We start from the raw sequence: 25512 nt of genomic DNA, 5'->3' as shown, positions 1-25512 counted from the left end.
CACAAAAGGCAAGCATGTGAAAGTAAGGCAGTTAAGAAGGAAAGGGATTTTCTTTTAGATTGGTTTTAAATTTAGTTTTCGTTTAATGCCTTTATACAGTGTGTAGTAGTAAAGTACAAACCTTCTTTCCTCACCTTTTGCAAGTTACCTATAAAGATTCCGAATCACTAGCTGTACACTGTAAAATGGTATCTTACATCAAAAGTATTGTAATATCACCTGTGAAAGATTAGAATTTGTATCCAATTAGCATATATGGTGAAGAAGGAGAGGAGGGAACATAACTCATGGACAATGTTACCTGAAAGCTTGAAGAAGTGACTTATGTGATGGAATGTTCATTTTGAGGCCTATCTGTTTTAGTCTTTTGTGGGAAATCTGTGGGATAGGAGCAGTAATGTAAACAGGGTTCAGACAGACACCACTGTTTTTATTATCATGTCATCTGGACGTGGATGTGAAGATATGGAAGTAAAAGTGTATGATGGTTAAAAATACTGCTCTATTGCTGCCAACAGTGTAGCTGCATCAGTGGTCAACATGGGGTATGTGGGGAGCCAGGCTGAGTGCATTTAGGCTTATTTCCATGATTGTTAATGCATTTGGAGATCCTTGGAAAGAATGTGGCTAAAATGTAAAGTATAATTAGTTTTCAAGTAGTAGTCCATAAGAACACTGGGTCAGACTAATGGTCCATCTACCCCACTACCCTATCTTCTGACAGTGACCCATGCCAGATGCTACAGAGAGAATGAACAGAACGGAAATTATTTAGTGAACCATCTCCTCTCGTCCCGTCCCAGCTTCTGGCAGTCAGAGACTTAGGAACATCCAGAGTATGGGATGGCATCCCTGACCACCTGGACTAGTAGCCATTAATGGACCTATCCTCCATGAACTTTATCTAATTTTTTCTGAACCCAGTTTGGCCTTCCAAGCATCCCCAGCAGCGAGTTGCACACTTTGAATGTGTATTATGTGAAGAAATATTTTGTTTGTTTTTCAACCTATTAATTTCATCTGGTGACCCCTGCTGCTTGTGTTATGTAAAGGGGTAAATAAGACTTATTCACTTTCTACATCATTCGTGATTCTACAGATCTCTATCATATCCACCCCCTTGGTCATCTCTTTTCCAAGCTGAACAGTCCCAGTCTTTATATAGTGGTATTATGATATTTTCTCTCGTCTATCTCTTTCCTAATAGTTCCTAACATTGTTGGCGTTTTTGACTACTGCTGCACATTGACCAGATGTTTTCAAAGAATTATCCACAATGACTCCAAGATCTTTCTTGAGTGGTAACAGCTAGTTTAGATCCCATCATTTTATATGTTTAGTTGGGATTATGTTTTCCAATATGCATTACTTTGCATTTATCAACATTGAATTTCATCTGCCATTTTGTTGCCCAGTCGCTCCGTTTTGTGAGATCCCTTTGTAACTCGTCGCAGTCTGCTTCGGATTTAACTATCTTGAGTAATTTAGTATTGGCTGCATTCTGCGGTACCGTTGACCCAACAAGAGACCCAGGACTCTGCATCGGACTGCAGTTCTGAGCCTCAGGCAACCACATCAGCCCAGGCTCAAGAGGAAACTTTACCTCCCCCTCCTCCCGTCCTACCATCCTCCTCTTCGTCCCTGGACGACGCGGTCACAGCAGAAACCTCGGTACTGTTGGATGACTTCAGATCCCATCAAGAGCTCCTCAAGAGGGTGGCTTCCAACCTGGACTTGGAGGTGGAAGAACGAAGGATGCCTCTGACATGCCTTTGATGTTCTGACAGTTGCAGCACCAGCCCGGGTCAAACTACCAGGGGTATGAAGGGGTGCTTAAGTTTGTCAGGGCCCCGTGGCAAATACTATCTCCATTGCCACCAACATCCAAAACAGCTGAAAAGAGGTATTATGTCCCAACTAAGGGATTTGAGTACTACTTCACACATACAGACCCCTCCAGGATCCCTAGGGGCTGCAACTAACAAAAGAGATAGGCAGGATCAACCGAGTTCAACCCCGAAGAACAAGGACTCAAAACGGTTGGACTTGTTTGGCCACGTCTGAAGGGACCTGAGGTGTAGCCTTGCATGCTGCACCACATACCTGCAAGAGGCCATGTGACCCAGCAGCCTCAGACAAGAATGGGCTGTTTGTAAGAGGGTATAATATCAGGAATTTAATCGTCTGAAACTGGCCTTCTGGGAGGAAGGCTCTGGCCTGGATGGAATCGAGTACTGCTTCAATAAATTCTATCCTCTGCACCGGAGTCAGTGTAGACTTCTGTGTGTTTATGAGCAGGCCCAAGGCCTCAAACATGGACTGAATGATGTGGAGGCTGGACTGTACCTGAGCCCTGGATTGGCCTCTGACTAGCCAGTCGCCAAGATACAGGTAGACTTGCACCCCCCATCTCCTCAGGAAGGCTACCAGTACTGCCATTCATTTTGTGAACACCCACAGGGACACCAATAGACCAAATAGGAGTACCACAAATTGATAGTGCATCTAGTTCATGACATGCATACACCAACATTGTTGTGGATGTGTGATCACTTGAAGAACCAGTTACTTTCCTTATAGTAACTGCTTTGTTCTGTAAATCTCCTTAGTTATACCCAATATCCTGCCACTAATTCAAATATTCTGTGAAAAACCTATTTTACACAATGTAATGATATACAATGAGATTTTTCGCTATTGTAATATTTATAGTTTGATCCCGAAAGACTGTTTCTTTTCAGCTACTCATCGGAAATGTAGTAGGTATCCTGCTCTGAATCTTGGCCGTTTACGTGCTGCTTATCAGGTTTGTCAGAACACCTGATATTCAAGCCCACAGTTCAGAAAAACCTGTACTCTCAATTGGTATTCAGATGTACTCTCCACTGCAGAATTCTCCTCTTGCTCACTGTCATATTTCTTCTAGTCTGGTTCAAGGTGTCATTAAACATGGTGTCACGAGATCACCAGATAACGTCACCTGCGTGTAAAATAGAGGCTGGAATTGGTATTTGATTTAAAGGCAAGTTGAGTCATGAAGTTGAAAGTCTGTTTTACGTTTGTCTTTTTAATTACAATGCTGTTCCTTGATAAATTCTTAAACTGTCTATCTGCTAGCTCTCTGTCTTTCTGTTGGTGAATGGGGAAAGGAGGCGCTACTATCATTAGATTGCATATGGGGACAGGTGCTGTGCAAGCTCATGTGCACTTCCTCCATTTTATGCTTTAGCTCCCCTAATCTTAGGTGCTCCTTTCTGGTCCTGATGGCACGCTGCAGATCCAAGTGTTGGGGGTGGGGATGAGTTGTACTGTTTTAGGCAATGTGCCTATCTTTTATGTTCCTTTCTCCCACAATGCTGCTATGCTCTTCCCCCCCCCCTTTCCCTTCTCATCCCTCCCCCCCCCCCCCAAAAAAAAAATGTTGACATTTATTCCCAGATACCTCACAACACTTAAATTGCCAGGCACGCTAAATTAATAAGAATATGTCTATTGTACATTGTCTGTGGGACCTGGGCTTGTGAACTTCGGTGTTTCTAAGCCTGCCATTGACTGTCTACATTGCAGTGTAAATCTGGGTTTACAATTGCTGCACCTAGGTCTCTCAGCCATTCTAAGGCATCCATACTGCACTATGCAGACCTTCTGAGTCAGGTCTGCAGCTTTAGCTGCATCCACACTGCAGAATGATAGGTTGTGGACATGAGTCTAAGCAGGATTAGGGCTCTGACTCACCCAGCTGAGCAGAGTCCTGGAACCTGGGTCCTGAGTCACACTGATCTGCAGGTAGATAGGAGTGGGACTTGAGCTCAAACGTGAATCAGATCCCAGGCTTAGTTTGCAGTGTATATACACCCTAAGACTAAATATCCTGCTTAAATGTTTTGCTGAATAGGGATGCATGGCTGAATCATGGCCTGTGCAGGTACATCTACACAGCAATTAAACACTCAGGGCTGGTCCAAGGCGGCTGACTTGGGCTCACAGGGTTTGGTCTGCAGGACTAAAAATTGTACTGTAAATGCTTGGGGTGGAGTCTGAGCCCTGGGACCCCATGAGGGGGGAGAGTCCCAAACCCAAACATCTACACTGCAATTTTTAGCCCCTGAGCCCAAGTCAGCTGACCTGGGCCAGTTGCAGCTGTGGCATGGGTCTTTTATTCCAGTTTAGCTGTATCCTGAGAGGTATGAATAAAGGTTCAAAGCCGAGATTGGAGAAAAGGCAAAGGGAGCAGTAAAATAAGCAGATTGGGAGAAACATTGGGACAGAGTGGAGGAGTAAGAGAAAATTAGATCAGAGGGATAAGTAGGGCAACATTATATATGATCTTGAAGTGAGGACAAGCAGTTTCAATGTGGTGTGGTAAGAGACCGATGGCCTATGAAGCTACACTAGAACTGCCACAAAACCAAACGCATCCAAACTAAAATGAAAGCAAATTAGCATTGATTGCCAGGCAACCAAGGATCCCCTAGCCCTCCTAGTCTTTTTTTTTTTTTTTTTTTTTTTTTTTTTTAAATATTTCATGAGGAGATTTCCCAGTAACTATGTACGAGAATTCTCATTCTGGGGCACATATGCTTTTGCCAGCATAACACATGCAGAGTGTGCCTGAGGATGGTCACTTTTATTTGTATCATAATTTAGCCTCTTTTTAAGCATGAAGAAGTTCATTCCTAAAACCATGAGTTTGAGCCCATGTTCTCACCTCAAAATACCTTATTTTTTGGAAATTGGGGGCTACAAATGCCTCTTTACATTCTGCAACTGAGATAAATTTCTGGTCCAGGTCCAGGTGACTGACTGGCATTTCCTGAGCAATGGTCAACCTCTAAAAAAGACTGATACAAATCTTAGTCAGCTAAGAAAAACTTAATAGCAAAATAAAGAACTTCTGTTTTCCCTTTAAAACACTAAATAATGCATCTTTCACAATTATGTGGCTGATAATTCTCATCCCTTTGCATTATGCCATCTGGAATTGTGGTGGTTTTCCTAAAAAGATTAAGGCCTTGATTCTGTGTTTTGCTGTGCTCCTATTGATTGAAGTGGGGTTTCTGTGCATGTAACTGTGCAAGTTAGGAAAAAATTCCTGCAGGGAGAGCTCTCTCAGTGAGGAAATCTCATCGAGCACTTTCTCACAGTGATGTCCCTACGTTATCCTGTCAAGAAGGTGGAGTTTGCACCTTGGCAGAACAGGCTGCAGTGCCTGTCAGCAATACTGCAGGATCTCTGGTCAAGGCCATCTGCATGGAGGCTGTCGACCCATTGGCTACTCACCCTTGTATACCTGTCATCTTGGCTCCAAGCTCTTCCTCAACTACGTTTGCCTCAATGGAAAAGATAATACAGTATCGGGTTCTCTGCAAGACATGGGGCATGAGGGAATTTGGGTGTCCCATGGGCTTGCTCTCTTCTCACCAGAGATGTGGTAGCACCCCCAGCTTGAAATGGTTTCCATTATATACAGGGTTTACAGTTTTGTTCAATGGTTTTCAGCATCCCTGCTTCCCACCCATCTCCTGACCTAGCATGAACCTGCTGGACCATAAGGGGAAGCCTCAGCAAAGTCTGGAGGGATGAGTACAGGGGATAAGTGCTTCAAAGACAGCTGAGCCTCTCCTCCATGTGGAAAGGGGAAGATCCATGCAAAGAGGGTCCCTCTATGTAGGTTTCGGGAGGGGGGGGGGTAGAGGGGAGAATGTGGGCTTGGAGCTCTGCTCTAGCATAGTTCACTCAGCTTTTCAGGCAAAGGAACTGTTTTTGCCTCTAGAAATTACAAAAGGCACCATCTGTGATGCAGCGCACAGTTCTTGGAGAGAGAGTGCTGTCTTTCAAGATATAAAAATGCTTGCTAGCTGTTGAATGAGTTTTTCTCCTTTCTTTGGTGCAGTGGATTATTTTCTAGTAGACAGAATATATCTTGGAACATTAATGTGTGCTTTCCTGCTATCGTGTACTGTTTTCTTGCTATAGTCTAGTGTTTAGGGTTTTTTGGGTGTAGATATGGGGGTGTTTGTCTGGTGGTTTGTTTTTTTTGTTTTTTGTTTTTTTTTGACTGTTTTGACTTGATGCTGTCACTGGTAAAATGTATGTCACCTATATGCAGTCTGGAGCCAACAGTGTTTATAAAGACTTGCAAGCCCCAGTACCTGCCTAACATTACTCACTTTAATTACTTCCATATTGTTCTGTTCTGTATAAATACTTACTTACATGTTCCAGATAAGCAACTTATTAGGGGAGAGGCTGACATTTTTTAGGATTTAGCTTTCAGAGAGCTGCCCCAATTATTGAGTTCCTGATCTATGTTGTTTAATCTGTAGTCCAAGGTCTTGACGTAAACTAAAGTAACAGCTAACTAAATTATAAATCTGACTAACAGTATGACAGTTAACACTTTAAAATGGGTGACCCATTATAAAAATGCTCATTCTTTGTTTCATTTTAAACTAAATCCCCGTGGAGTTGTCAGTTTTCTTTCTGACTCATTTTTAAAAGTCTACTTCAAGCTGGGCAGTATTCATTTTAAGTACCATGCTGCAAAATTAAAATTAACCAGGAGGACCAATTAATCTATTCGCTGAGCTCATTCAATTTCCTGTACTCTATCAGAGTTGCTTCACCGCATCTATGTGGAAACTTGCACCAGTTTAATTAAATTGGTTTAAAAACATACCTTTAGTTAAAGTGGTGCAACTTGCAATATTGACCACAGGATGGCCTTAGGCAATTCTGAACCTCTGTCCCGCTGTGTACAGGTTCCCTGACCTGTAAAGTGAGAACATTAATACTTGTCAGAGGTTTTGAGGATTATTTATTAACTAGGAATTGTATATTGCTTTGAAAAGAGTTTGTTAAAATTTTAATTGTAAGAAAGATGCCTGACCTAGTGCAATGGACAATCTGTGTATGGGCTCAGGTGGAATTTGTTTTGCTGGTTCATTCTGTCTCCTAATGTCCTGCCTAACCAGAAATAACCATCCTGCAAACAAGTTTCCCATAGTCTCTTACCTGCTATTGTGTATTTTGGCACTCTATGTGGTCTAGCTCCATGTGGAATACTACGTAGCTTGATGGCTGTCAGAAGTCCTGTAAGTGAACTCCAGGCCTCTCTTTCTTGAATTGTTCACATACTCCATAAGTAAGGACATCTCAATCTGGCCCTATCGCCCCATGAATGGTCCCATTGACCCCAATGTGATACGGTGCTACTCAACGATAATGGTTGTATAAAGTAGCCCATAATCATTCTGTGGCAAAGATGTACCAGTATGTTCTATCCTGTTTATGGAGACATGGTACCTGTGTGACAGAGCAGTCACTAGAGAGGGTTTTCCAGTAGAAAGATGTCTGCTGTAATGTTGACCCATGGCAGGAGTTTGATCAGTTTATGATGGGCATGAGACCATTCCAAGAGAGATGTGTGTAGGCAGCCAACTGGCCATGTGCATGAGATACATTTGCTAAGACACAGTTCCCAGCCTGGAGTAATAAAGCAGTAGTGTGCTCTGAGTTTGCATGCCTGATATGCCATTTTTAATCTAGTTCTAAATTGTTTAGCTAGATACTACACCAGGTATTAAATCAGGCTAAGTGCTGCCTGGAAGTGAAGAAACTCCTGTTTTTTGTTGTTGAGCAAGACACAGTAGTCCTTTTAGCTACTACAGCCGTATTTGCAATACAGCTCTCCACCTGCCAACAAAGTGAAGACCAGCTGCAAGAATCAAACCCAGGACTTTCAAGTGGTAGCAGAGACTATCGGGCCCCGGCTTCCCTCCCCCGCTTCATGTTAATTTCTACTTCTGGATGCACCTGCCATATCATCACAAGGCAGATTCCCTTTTACTGCCCTTGCTCTTTGCCCTTTTGTATCGTGAGCATATTTGTTGTTACAATGCTTCTGCAGACTGAAATCAATCCACAATTAAGGTCATTATAATTACAGAGTTGCTCAATCACAAGTGACAGAAAGTGACTGGGGCCTTGTGCTTTTAAGGACCTTCTGCAAACTTAGCTCAAGACTCCACATCTCTTCATCCAGTAGCAAGACCTGAGGAAATGCATTCTGTCTGCCTTTGTAACATTTGAAAGAGAAGTCAACTCTCTACCTCATCTCTCTGCAGCAGTGGGACCAAAAAATGAAACAATTGAAGGTCTGAGTCCCATTATCCCCACGCCACTACTGTGACTGCTTGATGCTCATCTTTGATTTTGGGGCACCGTCTTTGGTAAGGCTGACCTGTCTGTGAGTGGATATAAAATTTTGTCATCTTCTACATTAGGCTTCCAGCCAGAGGGAGACCCATAACCCCACTAATCTCATTAATCCTTGAAACAACTCTCTGCTGCAACCTTATTTTCATACAACATTTAGTACCATGGGAGAGAGGGATTGTTAGTGTGATCTTCATTCTTTGCTCTCTGAGGTCATTGTGCTGCATTCAGACTGCTTTGTCAAGCAGTGACAAACCGTGAGAATCCTAGCAAATATCTTGTCACGGTTAATAGGATGCCCTCTAAAAATGAAATGCTGAAGGCCAGATCCTCACTCGAGGTAAACTGATGTAGCTGCATTGAAATCAATGGAGGTGTGCTGATTTGCACCCACTGATGATCTGGCCTTTTTTAACTGTGAAAATACTAAGTCTGAACTTTCAATGAGCCAGAAACATCTTGAATCTCAGTTCCTGCTCAACTGATAGGTGGGATACATTTGCAATAGCTCCTCCCACATTAGATTGGCCTTATGCAAGGAGAACCCCAGGGTTCTTGCAGAGATGTGGATGTCTGCGTAGCAGGGACTGATGGCTATTAAGGGCCAACATCGGTAAGGCTTAAAAACTTGCTGCTTACAAGGCTTTGGCCACTTAAAAGCTAGCAAAATTTGTGTCCAATACATAAATAAGATTCTCTGTATTATTGCAACAGTGCTCTTGGTGCTGTACAAGACAAAGGGTACAGACAGTCCCTGCCCCACAGTACCTGAACTACATTATTCTTACTCTAGGGAGTACTGCATGTGCTGAGGGAACATGATTTATTTAAGGTATTATCTACAGCAGTGTAGCAAGTTTCTAAGGGTAGTAGTCATAGTTCAGCACTCAGTGGCAGGCTGGGGGAAGAAGGCAGGAAACAGATGGGTGATGTCTGAACCATCCTGGGGCTAGGAAGAGAAGTAATCCATGGTATCAGGATGTGGACTGGGGGTTGGAATTTGTAGCAGGTAGATGTGGTAAGTGGTCAATGCTAAATCAGAATGTGATGGGGATGGGAAGTGGATCAGTAGCAAAGTGACAGACTCGCTAGCAATACCTGCGTAAGATTATTATCTAAACACTGATATTGCACTTATCTATAGATATGAAATGGCTTCACAAAAGTAACGTTATCCTCCTTTTACAGACAGGGTAACAGATACAGAGAAATGAAGGAACTTGCCCAAGGTGTCACAGCAGGTCAGTGGCAATGCTGGGAAGAAAATCTATGGTCTCCTGGTGCCTGGTATAGTGCCTGATACACAGAACCACAATGACTCCTGGGGGGAAGTGGAGGGGGAGAGAGTTCTTTGTTCCTTAGGGATACCTGGAGACTGTTTCCTAGCTGCTCAGCTCCAGCAGTGTCACGCACAGGGCTAGTCTCAGTGGCAGTAGTGGTGAGGGGCAGAGCACATTACAGACTGTGTGACTCAAATGCACTCTTTCCTTTCTTGTTTCTTTGTAATCCATTTCTGCTTGGGAAGAAATTAGGTCTCTGGAAAACATTCAAAGACTTTGTTATGTGAACAGCAATACAAATAATAAATAAAAGGTCAGGAGGATTTCAGTGGTGAAAGCAACTTCTGTTCTCTAGTACCAAACTGATTGGTTGGTATGTTTTCTTGAAGCTATTACTCCCGTCACTGGGACTTAACATTCATATAAATACCCAGCACAAAGCTCTAATTTACACACTCTGCAGTTGGCTCTGGAAAGCTCAAATCCTTGATCAGGGAGAAAATGTCCAGCCAGTGAGTATCCCTACAGGCTTTTCTCTGGACTAGAGATTCAGTGATTATTATTAACATAGTAATTATATTACAATAGCACCTAGGGGCCCTGTCTGAGAAAGGGGGCTCTTTTGTGCTAGGCATTGTACAAACAGTAGCAGACCACCACTGCCCTGAAGAGCTTACACTTTAAATGTAGAGGACACAGACACGAAGGGAGGAATGGGAATGGAGATAAAGCACATGAGCAGAGTGAGCAATGTAAATGGGATGCAAATATCAAGTTAGTGCCATAATTGGTTGATTTTAAACTTATTTGGTGGAATGTTGCTGGGAGGGAATTAGCTAGAGAGACAAAGGAAGGGAGATTTGTACTAAGGGAAGGGGAGCATGGAGGGAGGCTGAAGGGAAGAGACTGTGGGGAAGAGAGGCAGTAAACAGCCAGTCAGCACAGAAGAGAATTTTCACAGTGAAAACCATCGAGTCCTGATGATGCCACCAACTTCTGAAGTTGCCTGCTGCTGCTTATCTCTGTTCCTACTTGCTGGCTCCTCCTAAGAGATTTTCTTCCCCAAATTCACATGGCTTAAGTGGAAGGGGGCATATGAAGCCTGATATCAGCTGTTCCCTCCTGTGGAGAGTATTGAGAGGGGTTACACTGTCTGGCTTTCTGCTCCCTCCCCCATGCTACAGCTGGATCTACTGCATTTACTAGGTATCTGAACCTACCTACCATGATCATTGCATGTAGCATTTTATTGCAACTTGTTTTGTGCTCAGAAATGGAAACCCATTTCAGAAGTTGTAGCATATGGGTATATTACAGCATGCTGCTTTCTAAGGAATTGGATGTCATAAGGTCAACAGCAGGCACTGAACAGGGTACCTCCAGAGCTGAAAGCGTAAGTCTCTACAACATGTGCTAAAAAGCCACGCTCTGTAGCAGTTGGCTGTAACAGACTCACATCCTTTGTGGCTCAGGCAGGGAGGGAATATGTAACACATACTGACCAGTGAGTTACAGTAGCACTGAAAGCGGATGACCAGCTCTGTCGCAGCCAGCACTCTAGGAGACAGAGAGGAATTGCAGTCTGTCTTTGGGGGTGCAGTATTGTCCATCTGCGCTGGTGTGGGTACGCAGACTGTTCAGAGGGGTGACGGTCTGCGTGTGGGGGCCAGGAGATGAGAAGGCAGTGTGGAATATAGTCTATATTTAGGGTTGTAGCCTTGGAGATTGTAGTCTGTACTTAGCGGGAGGGGAATCAAGTATTTGATTCTTAGCTCTACACACACACTATAGTTGGCAGCAAACTGTTTATCTGAGGCCTGGAAAATGGAATTTAGGACTATTGGCTATAAAATCACAGCCCACTTCCCTGACTTCAGAGTTTCTCCACCCACTGCCCAATAGGATTAGGGCTTTGCCCTGTTGCAGAGCAGCTAGCAGGGGCTGAGGCATTCACACGCATTAGTTCAGATCTGATGCCATACACAGTGGAGGGTACGTGAGCTCACTCACTCACTCGCTCTCTTCAGAGTCTCCGTGTTACTTTTAATCAGTTAATGCAGCTCATCAAGCTTCACCTGAGTTCCATTCAAACCTTCATTCTGCTGGGGGCCGCTGCTTCTCCCCAGCTGATTGTGCAGCTTTCTCCAGAGTTAGTGTGAGTCACACAAACTATCCCATCTAGAAACACAGGTCTGTACCCCTGACACGTTTCCAGAGCTCTCTTAAAACCTTTCAGAATTGAGCACCCAGCTGGTGGATACAAGAAGCTTTTTGAGACCGTGGAGGAACTGTCTTCACCAGTAACTGCTCACGTCACAGGTTGGTGCATTTCTACTGCTTTCCTTTCACATTTCCTTAGAACCCAGCACTTTATCTCCAGGGTCATTGCATGCTGGATAGCTGATCCCAGGGTGCTGTGCTGTGAGATAAATGGGTTAAACGTGTCACCGGGACAGGCACACCTCAGGGTAGTGGAAACGAGTCCATAAGTTTGATCTGAGGTCTCTGTGCTGCTGGACAAGCCCGTGTTCCTTTTTATACCCTGTGCTGTGATCCCATCAGATTTCTTAACCGTGCTGAGTCATTACCTATATGAACACCTAACTGCTGAAGAAACAGTACTGACAATTCTTAGGTGGCATTCTTTTCTCTGAGTCAATACTGATTTAATATATGGCCCAGTCTGCTGTTAAGAAGCACTGGACTGCTGGAGGTACGGTACCATCTTTTGGGGACACAAAATCTGACCTCTTGGGGTCATTAAAGATCCCATGGCATTTTTGTAAGGGATGTTAACTCTGCTATCAAACTCCAGCTTTGAGAGCAATGTTCTTCCTAAAATTGGCCTTCTGCCTGCTAATTCCTCTTGCATCTTAATATGTGTGCAGTATTCTTCGCCTTTTGTGCAAAACCATTGTGTGGTATTACTGTGCAATCTTAAGCAGTTGCTGTGTTTCACCTCAGAGGAGACTGTGTTTCAGTGGCGTATGAAGTAATCCCTATGTAAAGTTGTATGTCAGACTGGTTAGGTTTGTAAGATGACTTGAGGTCCTGGATAATGGAAGATCGTTATACTTCTAATTTGAGAATTCAAATCCATAGCTCACCTACTAAATTCTAAGTTCCTTTCATTTTTAAATCTTGAAGAGGCGATGGAAAGAGATTGGAATTCAATAGTGTTCAAAAAAAATTTCTAGATTTAAAAAAAAAAATCTACCCCTTTGCATAAAAACAATTTGCTGATTTTTTTTTTTTTTTTTTTTTTTTTTTAAGTTCCATACTGGGATTTATTCTAGATATTAAATCTGCAGAATAAGAAAAAAACTGAGCTCAGAGTTTGTGAGAATCCAGTTACCCTTGTGAAAAGAAGAGTTTAATAAATATAGGGAGAACAGATTGAAAGAGGGATGGTGCAGTTTGAAATGTTTGTTCTTCTCACTTGACTCTTAAGAAAAACCTGTTTTGACTTGGAATAGCACTCTCAAAATTACCTTTTGACTACCTTCCCTATAGGCAGGATTCCCATATGGCTTACTGGCAGTCTGCTTAGATGTGGGCCTGGCTTATTTGAAGTTGGTTCGGAACCATTTTATCATTTGTTTGATGGCCAAGCACTTCTTCATAAATTTGACTTCAAGGAGGGGCATGTCACATACCATCGGAGGTAAGTGCAAAACATCAAAGCAAATATGAAGAGGTAAAATGTTAGGGCCAGATTCTGCCCTCTGAGGCCTTCCAGGCTCACCTTGATTTCCAATCAGTTAGAAGATTGTAAGATCTCTAATGCTGGGATTATTATAATTTATTTAATAGTAACATATTTATGCTTAGCACAAACATAATACTTTCCATCTAAAGATTACACAGTGCTTGCATTTTGCAAATGGGTCATTTTACAGATGAGACAACAGGTAGAGAAGGAGGTTAAGTGACTTCCTCAAAGTTGCACAGTGAGTCAGTGACAGAGCTAGGACTCATGATTCTCAAATCCCAGGCTTTAATCACTGGACAACTCTGCCTTCCTTTAGTTAAATAAAGTCCTTTATGAAAATTGTTGCAGTGGCCTACAGCAATGTTCAAAAGCCTACAGCTTAGCCTCTTGTTAGTGCTGTGTTTTGGACCATTACTGTAGAACACTGTTGTAGTTCTTAATCGGGGGTTCCATGTTTGGACCCAAATTTACTGCTACTTTATATTCAACAAAGTACATTAGTGCCTGCTTCAATTTGGCAGGATCAGCATTTGTTTGATATTGAAGTTCCAGAGACTTGACCAGGATACAAGATGACTAGAGCTGGTTGAAAATGTTATATTGAAACATTTTTCAATAGCAGGCAATTTTAGTGGAGAGTGTCTGTTTTCCTTGAAATGTGTATGAGAAAACCAAAAACTGAATGTTTTGTGGGTTTTGGTCAGGCAAAATCTGCCAAAAAAAACAAAAAAAAAATTCAGCTGAAAACTGAAAAATATTTGGTTTTCAGTTTAAAAAAAAATCAGTTTGAGGGTTTTCAGTTTTTTTTTATTAAAAATTTAGATTTTCTAGGGGGGAAAAAGTGTGTCAAGTACTGAATAGGACATCTGAGATTGCAAGGAAGGCATAAGTGATGCCACTCTGGAAAACCACTAAGAAAAGTCTCAAGAGATTCTGAAGTCCTTACTCAGGCAAAAGTCCCATTGAAGTCAAAATCCAGGTGGAGTTCCAGCTTTACCTGGACATCACATCCCAGGTGTTTCCTTATCTTAGCATTTGGGGAGAGAGACAAACTGATTTCAGAGGTGTGCACTCTTGAGATGTGACATGACCCTCTTGATAGCAGAAATATGTTTATGAAACTCAGATCTTTAATCTTCACATTGGGTTTCTTATGAATATTTTTAGGGATTAGTAGTTGTTTCATTATATAACTCTATAGCCATTTTTGTCATCGTGTCCATTACATCCCTTCTATTTCTTCACTTTCTAGGTTCATTCGGACTGATGCTTATGTAAGAGCAATGACTGAGAAAAGAATCGTGATAACTGAATTTGGCACCTATGCTTACCCTGATCCATGCAAGAATATATTTTCCAGGTGACTGAGAAAGCTATATGTTGTAGGAGAGTGACGTTTTCGGTGACATCGTTTGAAAGCCTCACTGCTAAGATGCCATTGATCATTTGTTGACTTTGTTTGCCCAGGTTTTTTTCATACTTCAGAGGTGTGGAGGTCACTGATAATGCCCTGGTTAATGTGTACCCAGTGGGTGAAGATTACTATGCCTGCACTGAGACCAACTTTATCACCAAGATTAATCCAGAGACTTTGGAAACAATCAAGCAGGTAGATATTTGTATTTAGAATTTTAAAACGTGCAGGAATTAAAAATAAAATGAAGACTATTGGCAGCACATTACAGATGAGTAAGATCCAAGGTATTACCTGGAATGGGTCGTTTTAATAATCATATCAGCTATTTTGATAATTTATTAAAGTGGTTCTGAGGCCTCCTGGAAAATGGGGCAATGTTCTCTTCCTAGCATGCTGCCTACATTATGCTTGCAGGATGAAAATAGAATCTTTGTTTTAAAGAGTTCTGTCTGCTCTTATTAATTCCCCCCTTGAAATCAAAGGACTCTATTTAAATCCTGCCTTACAAATTGTGACTAACATGCATCTTCATGTACAAAGTAGACACCTGCGCAGGTGAAGAGTGTGACTGGTTTCCATGAATATTGTTGATGAGAAATGAGAGCCCAACTTTACAGATAGCAGTGATGTCAATGGGTCTATTCACAGTAGAAAGCAATATGCCAGTCATGATTGCAAGACTGGGCCCTAAGCTAGGTGCATCTGGCGTTTATCTGTGTAAGTACTTATAAAACCCCCATCACTCTATTTAGTTAAGCACCTCAAATAAATTCATTGTTATTTGAGGTGCTTAACTAAATTATTATTATTTATTTATTATTATTAGGGCTGGCTGAAAACCTTCCATAGAAATTTTTTTTCAATGGAAAACTGGGTTTTCACACAAAATTACATTTTTCATAAAAAAGCACCTGCTTTCCATGGAAAATGTTATTTTTATGTCATAATATTCTGGCCCAAAGCCTAAAGTTTTTGTCTGTAAATTGAGAGAGTTTGGCTATAAATGAGTCGTGATGCATCATGAGAGTCGTAGTTTGCTCCTCATGTCCCCATTTCTTCTGTGGGCTGGGATTGCCAATTGAACTACATCTCCATTATGCACCATAGGCACTCCTGTTCCACAGCTTCTCCTCTCCAAAGGATGAGTCTGTGAGGCATTATGGGAGATGTAGTCCAGTTTGGGGTTCCAGCCCACACAGGAGAATAGAGATGAGGAGCAAACTATAACTCCCATGACACATCACAACCCACGTTTTAGCCAGAGTCTTTTGACTTCCAGTTTTCATGGAAAACTTGAAGTTTTCTGTGGAAAATTTTGACACAAATTAAATATTCTGTTTGTCAAAAATTTTCATTGGGTAAAAAAAAAAAAATGGACTACTTCTAATTATTCTCTTTTTGGAGATGGGAAACTGAGGCACACGGAGACTAAGGCTGGGAATTTTCAAAGGATTCTAAGAGTTGAGTGAGTGCTCAAAATCCAATGAAATTCAGTGGATGTTGGGTGCCTAACTTCCTTCAGTGATTTGTCCACATAGAAAGTCTGTGGCAGATGACCCAATTCAGTGTCTTTACCCCAAGGCCATCCTCCCTGTAGGACTTTGTATGAGTAGTATGGCAATGTAATAAAAGCAGAGGTAGCAAACATTCCTTAGTAGGAGCCATTGACTGCTCTGCAGCCCTGTGCTAACAGTGTCCCAGTGAGCTGGTGAGAGGGCAAAATGTTCACAGGACACACAATTGCGCTGCTGGTCTCTGGCCCCCCCGGGTGGAGCCATTGCTGGGTTTAGTGGCTTGCTGTCAATTTTGCAGGGTATCTGGTTTTTGTAATGGCTGTCAAAAGAATCCTATTCCTGTGCAGCCTACTGCAAATCTGAGTGAATGAGCTGATGTAGGCTTTGCAGACTCCCTGAAAAGTAGCACCAGAGAAGGTGAAGGGAGCGACTTTAACCTTAAACATTAAGATCAGATATTCTGACATCCATTTACACCACTGCAGCATGGAAGTGTGAGCACACCTCCATTTTCACTCTCTTCTGGCACACTCCCCACTTCACTCCACCCTACCCCCAACCTTAGGGGACCTTTCAGTAGCTCATAAGGGGATTACAGCAGGATACAAATCACTCTTCTACATCAGGGCTGAAGAATTTAATCCAGTGCATGGTTTCTTTGATCAGAGCTAGAGGTTTTGGGAAGGATTCTGACACCCAAATAGAGGGATGTAGAAACGCTGAACTGTCTCTAACCTGAATGACACCTTCAAAACTTTCCTGTGAGACATTGGCAGTTTTTTGTTTTTGTTTTTTTTAAACTCTTTCCCTTTGGACCCCACAGTTCTACATACAGAACTCCTCTTGACTTAAATGGGAGTTATGTACATTCAAATCCTGCAGGATTGGGCCATTGCTGCGATTTCTCTAAATATTTGCACGTGATTTACTTAGAGCTGAGAAAAAGAGAACATTCCTTACATAAAACAGGACACACTCAAGCCAAATATTTCATTAAGTTCATAATGATAAGTCAATACCTCCTGCGGATGAAATTTATGATTCTCCCCAAGTCACCTCTCTCTCATACTTCAGGTGGACCTTTGTAAATATGTTTCAATCAATGGGGTAACTGCTCACCCCCATATTGAAAATGATGGGACGGTTTATAACATCGGCAACTGCTTTGGAAAAAATTTTGCAATTGCCTATAATATTGTACGGATCCCTCCACTGCAAGCAGGTTAGTTTACATGTTGTTTAGTTAAAAGCAATGTCTATGCCCTTCAGATATTCCTGCTGTAGAAATTCCTTCAGGCGCCAAATTAATCTGCTACCTTTGTACTTCTCATCATTCTTCTATATTCATATGATTTTTTTCTTTTCTGTCCCTTCCTTATTTAACTACAAATTTTTATAAGAAACTTTGTATAAGTAACAGATGTTATTCTTTAAAAAGACAGTACATGCTATTGTCACACAATAATACTTGTGTCAAAGGCCAAAAACCTTCTTAACTAACATTTTGTAGCATGGTCTCACTGAGCCATTCATGGGACTGCTTCCATAATCATTTAAATACTATTTTTATTTCAGACAAGAAAGATCCAATGAACAAGTCCAGTGTGGTTGTGCAGTTTCCTTGCAGTGATCGATTTAAGCCCTCCTATGTGCACAGGTAAATTGGAGGCAATTCCTGTAAACAGCACAGTGAAATATATAAGCCAGTTCTGTAAGCAAAGTGACTTTCTTATCGTGAAACCTGTATTTTATACCTTTGATCTACATTTGAAAACAGCCATTTCTAGCAGAGAACCCATTTTCATTTATGTAAATGACACAAAAGGTAAAACTGTCCTCTAACTTGGACAGATATAGTTTACACAAAATTTGATTAGTTTTTTTGTAACATGGTTTATTCAGACGCCCTTGCTATCTTGTACATGGCTAGCAGAATTGCTAAGCATGCGGTAAACAACAGCTAACATTAAGAATTTGCAGAAATCAAGAGGATTATGTTCCAATAACATTAAACTGACTCTTAAATGCAGCAGCCACTGTTTGACCAGCTACCATTCTGTGTATAAACATACTGTTGTCAGAAATCATCACAGTCAAACTTACAAGCTCCAACTATATTTCTGAACAGCTTTGGGCTGACTCCAAACTATATAGTGTTTGTGGAAACACCAGTGAAAATTAACCTGCTCAAATTCCTTTCTTCTTGGAGTCTGTGGGGAGCCAATTACATGGACTGCTTTGAGTCTAATGAAACCATGGGGGTAAGTGATACTGCATTGCGCTATTACTTGTTGGCCTTCTAAATATGAGGCTGTGTCATGGTAAATATATCTTTACTATTTCTCATGTGCCAAAAGCAAAATGCTTCCTTGTTTTCCAGGTCTGGCTTCATGTAGCAGATAAAAAAAAAGGAAAGTACCTCAATATCAAATACAGGACTTCAGCCTTTAACCTCTTCCATCACATTAACACCTATGAAGACAATGGATTTCTTATTGTGGATCTCTGCACCTGGAAGGGGTATGTAAGAGCACTTAAGCGAATGCCCACAGTGCTATTTGTGAATATAATCTAGAGAGGTGCTGAGCAGCTGCAGAGGAGCCTTAGTATTCATGGGAGTAGCAGCCCTCGCCCCAAATTCACAAAACAAGAATGGGCAAGATCAATGTGGGGAGAAATCCTTGCCCTGACAAGGGGATGGGATGGACAACCTAATGGGTCTTTCCTGTATCTAATTGCTATGATTCTGGGCCTGACCCTCTGTGATTTGACATTAGTAAGAGTTTTGTCATTGTCTTCAATGGGAGCAGGATTGCACCCCAGGAATGGACGGATGGTTATAGCTCTGCGCAGATACAAAATTTGTGGTTTTCCAATCCTAGTCAGCAAACATGGTCCACAGATAGAAAGTGGATATCTACAGATTTGCAGGACTCTGTGGATGACTTAGTCATAAAAGACTATAAATCCATTCTGACTGAAATTACCTGGCTTGTCTGAATAATCCAGCGGCAAGTTTGTTTTCTGAGCATCAGGAATAACCCCTGCACCAAATAATTTTGATCTGGAAGTATCTAAGTATAACTGGTTTTAAAGCAGAAAGCTGAAGAGATATCTCCTCATAAAGTACTTCTATGCTGTGATCTAGTTAATGGAAATAAGTTGGCAAACTGATTTTTTTTTTTTTTTTGCTCAGACTAAGAAATGTTGGATTTCTGAGAAAATGTTAACTTTTAAAAGCAAAATGGCAGTTTCCTGAAACTGTTAGAATTTTATGGCTATGTGACTGTTTCATTACAATATGTGAAAAATCTTTCTTTTTGATGTCACTTCCTGCAGGGGAAATATAGCCCCTGCACTCAGGAATTAGCAAGGAAGTAAGGCTCTGATCCCACAGGCTGACCCACATGAGCAGACCCATGCCTGGGGCTCAGTGTATTCAGTGAGGCTCCAAGTGGACAAGGGATCTGTCTGTGGGGTATCAGCTTGTAGGGTCAGGGCTTAAAGTAAGATCTGATTTTTGAACTATTTTATTTCAGAATGTTCATACTGATCACTTTTGGTTTACACAGATATTCCGTTACTAGTGTGTGTAGAGCATTGTGTGTAGTTTTTATAACTGATTTATGAAAGCTTTCAGTTCACTTTCAGCTTTAGTAAATGGTATTAATTGTTGAAATACCACTGCTACTCCAGCCCTTCTAGTCCAATGGGCGCAAGTCTGGATTAATTTTATTAGGGTGATAGGTACTAGTCACATAAATACAGAAATAAATCTGTCAGCATAGACTAATTTTCCAGCAGTGATTCTGCATACCATGGCCACTCAAAACTTCATGGTGACAGCAAGTGGAGAACTGAGAGTCTCTTACTTCAAAACCAACTAACTATATAGAGCCTATGACATGCAGTTGAACAGTTCTTAATTCCATCCAGTAGAGGGCAGTGTTGCATGTACACATGTGACGTCTCCCAAAGAAGGCTGCAACAGGAGTCCTGACAGATCATACTGTTCACTTGTTGCGGGCTTGCGAGTGAACACATGCATTTTGAACTCTTCTCTCTAAAATAACATCATTGCTCTGGCTCTTATTTATCATTTTGTCTTTGTGCAGGTTTGAGTTTGTTTACAATTATCTGTATTTAGCCAATTTGCGGTCCAATTGGGAAGAAGTGAAGAAACATGCAGAAAAAGCTCCTCAGCCCGAAGCTCGCAGATATGTCCTTCCCTTAAACATTGACAAGGTAACAGTTTGACTAGTCAATGTTCATCTGGAAGTTTGACCACATTCAGCTCTCTGAAATGCTACAGCTTTCATGGCTCCTGCAAAGCTGTTGCAGACTGTTCAGTTTTCAGTCTAACTTAGTTTAAATCTCTTTTGAAGGAAAAACCCCTTAAAATGTCTTCTTAGAAACAGAAAACTCCCCAGAACTTTCTAACCGTGTCTTTCCAAAGTTCCCATGTGTTGCTTTCCAAGTTAGAGATGTGTAAGATGTAAGTGCTGTTCTTCCATGAGAAGGCTGTGTTCCAAGACGTGTGAAGTTGGGTGAATAATTTTGCCAGCCGTCTTGTTTGCTAGAGTATTTGCAGAGAGCAGACACAGCCAGAGTGAATTTGTGGATGAAATTCATTCCCAACCCATGGTCTGGAGTTGGGACTTTGACACATGATCAGTCTCAGTACAAGGTTTCTGACCTCTGAACTTACAGACCAAGCAGCTTGCCTCTTGAATAAGTTTGTCCTCCTGCTCCCTTCTAAGCCACTATATTCAGAGCTGCTACAGAGCTAATTTCCATGGCTAACTAAGGGTGCTGAGACTCTTTGTGCATCTGATCCTCCCTATAGGATCTGTAAAGCAGGGGGCCCTTACATTTCACCCTTATTGTTCTAGGTGGTTTTAAAACTCATCATTGCTCTCAATCCTGAATGAGCTGAGGACAGGGGTGACATTTCCAACCAACTAAATTGGCCTCAAAGCAGTGAATTTCAGTGGCACTGTCTAAATCATATAATTTAATTAAAACATGCATCTACATGGGTCAGTACTTAATTACCTCAGGGTAACTTTAGGGGAGGTTCTCAAGACGAATTAGGCTGCTGTGTTCCATTACCTTTCAATGAACACTGGACACTTAGCTTCTTTTTGTGCCTTTAGAAACTTTTTCCCTAAGGCTGATTCTGATCTCATGCCTGTGTAAATCCATTGATTTCTGTAGTTACTCCTGATTCACATTGAAGTAACAGACCAAAATTTGGCTCTGGGTTTCTCTCTTAGTTTCCATTCTTTTACAGAAAACAAAATGTGGATTTTGCTCATGATCAGATACAGAGCAGCAGAGCCTCACAAATTCATACTAGCCAATGGGAAATCCACTGTGAATTTGGGAGTTTTGAAAATGAGCCAGTAAATCTCAATTGAAAAGTCAAGGATACGGTATTGCAGTTTGGCTTATTTGCTTTGGGAACTATAGCTTACTTTCACTTGTGTCCTGAGACTTCATGGTGTGCTGGGAAATATACAGCTATATGTTTTGTAAAACTAACAAAGTCTTATGGATATAAGCTCTCATCAGAGCATCTTGCCATTAAGTGTTAACTGAGAAATGGGAATAGACAGCCGTTTTGTGTTGGTAAATTATAAATTTTGCTGCTTAGCAAGATTCTGCTGTACATCAATTTCATTGCAATTATGTAAAGAAAATAAATATTACACAGTGCATGGTGCAAAAGTGCAGAAAATAAACACAGAGCTTGGAATTAGTGTTCTTTTGTTCCTCAAAAGCTGTTGCTTCTCTTTGTTCTAGGCTGACACGGGTAAGAATTTAGTTACCTTGCCCTACACAACAGCAACTGCAACTCTACACAGTGATGAAACGATCTGGCTGGAACCAGAGATCCTTTTCTCTGGGGCTCGCCAAGGTAAGATGTTAATTTTGAACCTTAGCCAGAGCAAAAGCAGTTTACTAAATACAAAACCCACTAATCCCAGCAAATGTGCTCTCTCATTTTATAGCATTTGAGTTTCCACAAATCAATTATAAGAAATATGCTGGAAAACCCTATACATATGCATATGGCCTTGGATTGAATCACTTTGTTCCAGACAGGGTAACTATTGATATTCTAATGAGGACATGTTTGACGTAAGGTATGTTAGCTTAAGGCAAAATTAACAAGCTGTACTAAAATGATTTTTCCCCCCCATTTTGAAGCTTTGTAAACTGAATGTTAAAACGAAAGAGTCTTGGGTGTGGCAGGAACCAGATTCGTACCCATCAGAGCCTATCTTTGTTTCACATCCAGATGCCTTGGAAGAGGACGATGGTAAATGATTTTATGTTTTCTTTTTCTTGAGGGTGGTTTTCATTACTGTGAAGCAGCACTGTCTAAAATGATTGGGAAGACTTTATGAAAATAGGACAGAGGCCAAGACTGGGGAAGCAAGAGCTTCAGGGGATTGTGAATTTCTCCCTGCTCTTGAGTATTTTTTATCAGGAATTACAGTATTAGAAGCAATTCAAATAGCAGAGCTTTGTGAAAGTATAAACCTAAAAAAAGTGTCATTTTAGTTTTAATGTTTTGGGGAGGTCTGGGAATGAGGAGTGAATGCGGTGGTTGTCAGTGTAGGATGCAGAGCACCAGCTTGTGCAAGGCATAATGCAAGGTGGCTCTGTGCAGCTGTACTTCTGCACCCCAATAATGAGTGTGAGCAGCAGTATTGGTAAAGGTAAGAAGCTATAGCAATGGTTCCCTGTATCATCTTGTCTTCCAAGATATGGTTAAGACACTGGGAGAAATCCTGACCCCACTGAAGTCAACAGCAAAGCCTCCCCTGACTTAATAGGTGAAATTTTGATTCCATTTCTGTCCTCGATTCACAAAAGTGCTTACAATATGCTTAACTGCTATTTATTTCAATGCAGCTTAAGCACCCACTTTCAAGCTTTCCTGAATTAGGTGCACATCAGCTCTGGTTCAGCGCTTACATTTTTAGTCTGTACCCCAAGAGCTTTGATATTGTTCTTTGATGCTGCAGCCCCTGTCTCTGCCCTCAGGAGTCACTGATCATTTTTAGTACCTTGTTGACTTTGTTTTCCAGGCATCAGTATTTTTTCTTTGCACTTAAGATGCTTTTTTTCTTGTGCCTCAGCACTGCTGTGGCATTCAGCTGCCAGCATGTGGTCTTACTGTACCAGTTCTTGCCACTTAAATGGAGGCAGAATGAAAATCAGTGACATGGGCTAATTGGACTCAATGGAATGATAGGCAGTAAGGAATAGGACTCTGTCTCTCACTTGACCCAGCTACTACTGGCTGTAAGGCAAAAATTATCTTAAGAGGTAGTGGAGGGTCTGCCCATCTCACACTTCAGTCCAGAAGCGAGAATCCTACAAGATATGATCAGAGAAGTAGAATTGTAATGCAAATAATTTCACCTTTCTACTTTTAATGTGGACATATTTGATATGAACTCCATTGAGGGACAATTGTCAGAGGACCTTGCAATACCATTTTTATGGTCACTTTTTAGAATAAAGCCACAGTTTTAAAACATTTTATACAGATGGACTGGAGCTGTCATGCTATAGTGAACCTGCCTCAGACATCAGAAAAGCACTGGTTTATTGGCAAAGTCAGTAACAACCCAGAATGCCTTCTGAAGAGGAAAAGCCGTTTTCCTTTTATAAACGGTTTTATGGCCTCCCCACGTGTAGTAAAAGCGGTGCTCTGCCAGCATTCTGGAAGAAACTGATAGTCTTGGCACTCCTATGTTAGTGGGTGTTCCTCTAAAAGCCTAGTGAGTTACCTTGAATGCCATCTGCTTTTTGTTTATATAAATGTTTGCTTTGCTTGCTAGGAGTTGTTCTGAGTGTGATTGTTAACCCTGGCGCAGGACAGAAGCCTGCCTATCTACTGATACTGAACGCAAAGGATATGAGTGAAGTCGCCAGGGCTGAAGTGGAGATTAACATTCCTGTTACCTTCCATGGAATGTTCAAAAGATCGTGACCACTCTCTTCAGTGCACTTCTCATTGTTTGCTTTTTTTGGCTTTGAAAAGGTACATTTCTAGTTACAAAAACTCAAAACTATTTTCCAGCTCTGTCTTTGATTTGTAAAATTAGTTCATTAAGACTGAGACTTTTTTTTTAAATGTTTGCAGTGTTGTTGGTTGTAGCTGTGCTGGTCTTAGAATATTAGAGACAAAGTAATATCTTTTATTGGGCCAACTTCTGTTGGTAAGAGACAAGCTTTCAAGCTGCATAGTGCACTTCTTCAGGTCTGGGATGCTTTGAGCACATTTCCCAGACCTGAAGAAGAGCCCTGTGCAGCTTGAAAGTTTGTCTCTTTCACCAATAGAAGTTGGCCCAATAAAAGATATTATCTCCTCCATCGTCTCACTTTTCTTAATGGTCACTTAAGGTATTTTCTCATCAGATTTTTCAGGCTTGCACATTCTTGACAGAATTTTAAAAGGTGCAGCATCAAGCATTTTACAACGTAAAAGAAGAGTTCTTTACAGATTTAAACTTGGGGGCAGAGAGATACTTGAAATGATGCTATGTGAATTGTACGTTGTAGATTCAATAAATATCAGTGGAATAAGCTCAAGTGTGTCTTCTAATGAATGCTTTAGGAGGTGGCTATTTTATCCTGTATAAAAATGTATTGATTTGACTAAATTCCTGTTCACTGTATTAGCCTTCTAAAACCCAATGTTTTTTAGTGGGGCCACCACAAACCCCTCTAAGTTGACTACTGTCCTTCCTGTGGCCTTTTTTGAGAAACAGGATCTATCTATGAGTTAAGAGTCCAAGGCTTTGAGAGAGACAACATTTTCTCCATTCATAACACACACACACTCCAAAGAAATCTTGCAAGATGCAGCCAACAGGGTAACAGCTCATGTCCCACCTGCACCCTTCAGTTAAGGAGCAAGTCCCCTTCCAAGCATTAGTTAGTATGAAAGAAAATCCCCCACCTCTCTCCTCTTTTCTTCTAATTTGACAAGCAGAACCTTCCCAATTCCCAAACGATGTTTGTTTAAGTGACCAAGATCAAGACCTTTAATTTGTTTAGATTTAAATAGTGGCCACTTACTTGCCAGGGTGACAGTATTCTTATGACTCTGAGAAGTCCTACTCCCACAAAACACTGAGCCAGCCTCCAAATCCATATAATCATGTGCCCAGTCAGCTAAGCTTGGTGTTTGTACGTTATGCAAAAATCCAGAAGGTTGTTTGAAAAATAATGCTGTTACAGTTCATAACTGAAGCAGCCAGCTTCTGGGTAAAATAGCATTATTTGAGACACAATTTCATGAACTAACAAACCAGTTATCAGGTTAAATAACTAGAATGCTATTCATTA

General features: G+C 41.3%; 1 protein-coding gene across 2 annotated transcripts; it reads left to right on the top strand.

The window, feature by feature from the left end:
- The first annotated feature begins 10876 nt into the window (after positions 1 to 10876).
- On the top strand, positions 10877 to 24753 carry RPE65 (retinoid isomerohydrolase RPE65). 2 transcript variants are annotated; one of them, XM_067563363.1, is made up of 14 exons: positions 10877 to 10890; positions 11549 to 11652; positions 11734 to 11816; positions 13011 to 13161; positions 14677 to 14818; positions 17215 to 17362; positions 17716 to 17797; positions 18269 to 18401; positions 18521 to 18660; positions 20256 to 20385; positions 21946 to 22060; positions 22155 to 22249; positions 22354 to 22465; positions 24000 to 24753. In XM_067563363.1, exons 2-14 carry the CDS (start codon positions 11552 to 11554, stop codon positions 24149 to 24151), a joined length of 1584 nt encoding a protein of 527 aa, XP_067419464.1. In that variant the 5' UTR covers positions 10877 to 10890; positions 11549 to 11551; the 3' UTR covers positions 24152 to 24753. The 2 variants fall into 2 exon arrangements, with proteins under 2 accessions (XP_067419464.1, XP_067419463.1); XM_067563362.1 differs by lacking the exons at positions 10877 to 10890; positions 11549 to 11652; positions 11734 to 11816; positions 13011 to 13161 and adding an exon at positions 14462 to 14569.
- The last annotated feature ends 759 nt before the right edge of the window (positions 24754 to 25512 follow it).

This window comes from Emydura macquarii, unplaced genomic scaffold (assembly GCF_026122565.2).
Source record: "Emydura macquarii macquarii isolate MOO-44397 ecotype Brisbane River unplaced genomic scaffold, CSIRO-AGI_Emac_v2 contig_2481, whole genome shotgun sequence".
NCBI classification, from domain to species: Eukaryota; Metazoa; Chordata; order Testudines; family Chelidae; genus Emydura; species Emydura macquarii.
This window is presented reverse-complemented; position numbering and strand designations above follow the sequence as displayed.

Coding starts and splice junctions, on each gene's coding strand:
- RPE65 (XM_067563363.1), top strand. CDS start 11,552: ATGCAGCTCATCAAGCTTCACCTGAGTTCCATTCAAACCTTCATTCTG. Junction 17,798..18,268: donor AAGCCCTCCTATGTGCACAG/GTAAATTGGAGG, acceptor ATTTCTGAACAG/CTTTGGGCTGACTCCAAACT. Junction 22,250..22,353: donor ATCACTTTGTTCCAGACAGG/GTAACTATTGAT, acceptor CCCATTTTGAAG/CTTTGTAAACTGAATGTTAA.